The sequence below is a fragment of the Primulina eburnea genome, chromosome 5 (genome assembly GCF_022965805.1).
Source record: "Primulina eburnea isolate SZY01 chromosome 5, ASM2296580v1, whole genome shotgun sequence".
Classification (NCBI taxonomy): Eukaryota; Viridiplantae; Streptophyta; class Magnoliopsida; order Lamiales; family Gesneriaceae; genus Primulina; species Primulina eburnea.
In genome coordinates, this window is record NC_133105.1 from 6,575,642 (window position 1) to 6,578,819 (window position 3,178).

Genomic DNA, 3,178 nt, shown 5'->3' on the forward strand with positions numbered 1-3,178 from the left:
GATGCTGGATACTTATCTGATCCACACTAGGCACGTTCCCAAACTGGATATGTATTTACTCGTGGAGGCACTGCAATATCTTGACGTTCACAGAAACAAACGCTCGTAACAACTTCATCAAATCATGCCGAGATTATTGCACTACATGAAGCAAGTCGTGAATGTGTGGTTAAAATCAATGACCCAACATATCCAAATTTATGCGGATTATCATTCGATGAGAAGCCTGTGATACTATATGAAGATAATGCTGCATGTGTTGCTCAAATGAAAGAAAGATACATAAAAAGCGACAGAACTAAACATATTCCTCCTAAGTTCTTCGCATTCACCAAGGAGTTTGAGAAGAATAAATGTATTGATGTTCGTCACATTCAATCAAGTGAAAACTCATCAGATCTCTTCACAAAGGCACTTCCTACGTCAATATTCAGAAAGCACATATATAATATTGGGATGCGCAATCTACGAAATTTGTGAAGAATTGTTCATGTCAACATCAGGGGGAGTTTACGTGACTGCACTCTTTTTCCCTTACTATGGTTTTTATCCCAATGGGTTTTTCCAAGTAAGGTTTTTAACGAGGCAGTACAAAACACTTAATGAAGACATCATCGTATCATGATCATCATCACAAGAGGGAGTGTTGAAAATAAATGATTTGAATATTGAAAAGTAATAGTTGAATATTTGAATGTTGAAAATAAGAGTTGTAAAATTAGAAATTTGTGTGTGATGATGTAGGTAATGATGTATTTTATTTTTTGGATTATGTGTAATGAAACTCTATAAATAGATATCTCATTTGTGAAGAAAATCACAATTGAGTAGAGAGAAAATTATTATAAAGTGTGTAGTTTGGTAAATTTTGAGAGTTTGAGATTTTTATTTTTTACCATAAATTTTTACTTTTTCACAACAAATATTTATTTTTTTATCTCTTTAATCGATATATATTTTCCTTCATACTATTCTTATTGCGAGGAAGTTAAGAATTTTAAACAAAACAGAGGAAATGGGTCCCCACCCAATCCATTTGACCAAAAAAAGCAGAAGACAAAACGTGCATATCATCACGTGATAATCACGTGATATTCCTTATCTCTCCAAAAAGAAAACCAAAATAACAGAACAAGAGAAATCCATTATAATACTGTCTACTTATTCGCCACGTGTCGTAATTTTATTCCCCCACTCCCCCAAAGTTTATTAATTAATTATCTAGGCAGCGCCTGCCGGAGCACTTGAGCCAGCAGATTAGGGGCGGAGAGATGGGGGAGATGGCCCTCAATATTCAGCGGATGAACGGTGGTCCGACCCCCCAGGTGATCCTTCATGTAGTACGCCACCGTCTCCGGGACTGATACGTCTTTCGCCGTCTGGATTATGGAGCACGGCACCTTCATCAGTCCTAGTACTCCTCGGAAGTCGCTGTTGAACACTACCCGTGAGACGAACAGTGTTATGTCCGGCCGCATGTTGAACAGCGTGCGGCTGAACTCGCGGACAGCTACCGGCACGTCCGCCCCCACCGATAGCGGCGCGAACCCGTTGACCCACGCTTCATAGTTCGACTCCATGGCGGAGAATACCTTCTCGATCTCGCCTTGCTCGAATCCTCCGTTGTAGTCTTTATCGTTCAAGAACCTGGAAATCGATTCCCGTTTAAGAATAGGATAAAAATCACTATTCATCATTAGTAACTATGAATCAAAATCAATCAATTTGGTCGAACAGTACTTGCTGATTATGTTTTGACTAAATTGTGATTATATATGGCGAAAGTACTAATCCAGTTTATTTGGATTTGGGAATAGATTCGAAATCAATCAAAACCAACAGTGAAATAGCTAGATTCCAGGTTGGCCCAACTTTCGAATTTGGAATTTGCGTTGATCAAAGTGCGTACCTAGGGGAGGCTCCGATGAGAATCAGCTTGATGAACAGCTCAGGCCGGCGAATGGCAGCGAGAATCCCGATCATGCCGGAGACCGAGTGGCCAACATAGGTGCAGCGGTGCACGCCGATGGAATCAAGGATATGGATTAAGTCGTCAACGTAGGCATCCAAAGTGGTGTACCGACCGAAATCGAAGTAATCGGGGTTGACGCTGCCGGCGCACACCAAGTCATACAGAACTACGCGGTGGTCCCGCACAAGGAACGGCAGAATGCGCTGCCACGCCGACTGATCGGTGCCGAATCCGTGAGCCAGCACCAAAATATTCTCGCCGGAACCCACTACTCGCACGTTCAAGGCCTCCAACAAACTGTGCCCCATTTCTTTCTTCTTCGAATAAAATGGAATAACAAGAAATCAGATCATGTTTGAGGGAGTTTCTTGTAATAATAGTACAATGTTTTAGGTCGTCTGATGTTTTGGTGCGTGCCTATTTATATTCATCATTTTTACTTCTTTTCCCAGATAATAACATTTTATTTGGACAAATTTAATCTATAATTTTTGTGAAATTTTCTTGATATATTTGATAGAGATGGCTTTGGATTTTCGGATCCATTTTCATCCAGTATGTACCACATAAATTTCTGAAAGGGAATAAGGAAAGAGACCCCTTTCCATTCTATGATTTGAGTCAATACAAGAAAAAATCCAATCTTGAATTTCATCTAAAAAGAGGGATTCAGAAAATTGATCATATATATAAGATTATGCAAATAAAATATAATGATTTAATTTTTTTATAAAAATAAAATTATGTATATATATATATATATATTTTCATTAATTATAGGTGGAGAAGATCCGATTGAATACATTTTCGGGTTTGGACACTTCAATTGGTAATTGAGCCCGGACCTTGTAATTTTTGGACCACTAGAAACATGAGACCCACTATTAATTTTGTTGACTTATGAATACATCTACCATTATATCTAACTTAGGGTCGAACGCATATCGTGAAAATATTAAAAACATAACATTTCCTTTTATATATCTACCCTTATTTTCTATCCTTTTTTAATACATTTTTTTAAAGGTAATAGGCTTGTAATATAATTAAATATTAAGAATTGTCAAGTTGTTTGTTACAAGATTTACCAACCAAAGAAAAAAAAATCAATTTTGTGATACATATATCTTACCTGAACAAACCGGCCTATAAAAAATATTTCTTTATATGTCAAAAATATTTTTTTCAATTCAGATATAGATTCGA

At 37.4% G+C, this 3,178-nt stretch overlaps 1 protein-coding gene across 1 annotated transcript; it reads right to left on the reverse strand.

Annotated features, from left to right (window-relative positions):
• Positions 1–1,009: 1,009 nt before the first annotated feature.
• Positions 1,010–2,385, reverse strand: LOC140832757 (probable strigolactone esterase DAD2). Its single transcript, XM_073196927.1, has 2 exons — positions 1,910–2,385; positions 1,010–1,647 (listed from the first exon to the last, which is right to left on the reverse strand). The coding sequence occupies exons 1-2, from the start codon at positions 2,278–2,280 to the stop codon at positions 1,218–1,220; spliced, it is 801 nt and encodes a 266-aa protein (XP_073053028.1). The 5' UTR covers positions 2,281–2,385; the 3' UTR covers positions 1,010–1,217.
• Between the last annotated feature and the right edge of the window lie 793 nt (positions 2,386–3,178).

Excerpts from the sequence above, each read along its gene's own strand:
- LOC140832757 (XM_073196927.1), bottom strand. The coding sequence starts at position 2,280 with ATGGGGCACAGTTTGTTGGAGGCCTTGAACGTGCGAGTAGTGGGTTCC. Across the intron at positions 1,648-1,909 it reads CTCATCGGAGCCTCCCCTAG|GTTCTTGAACGATAAAGACT; the intron begins GTACGCACTTTG and ends ATCGATTTCCAG.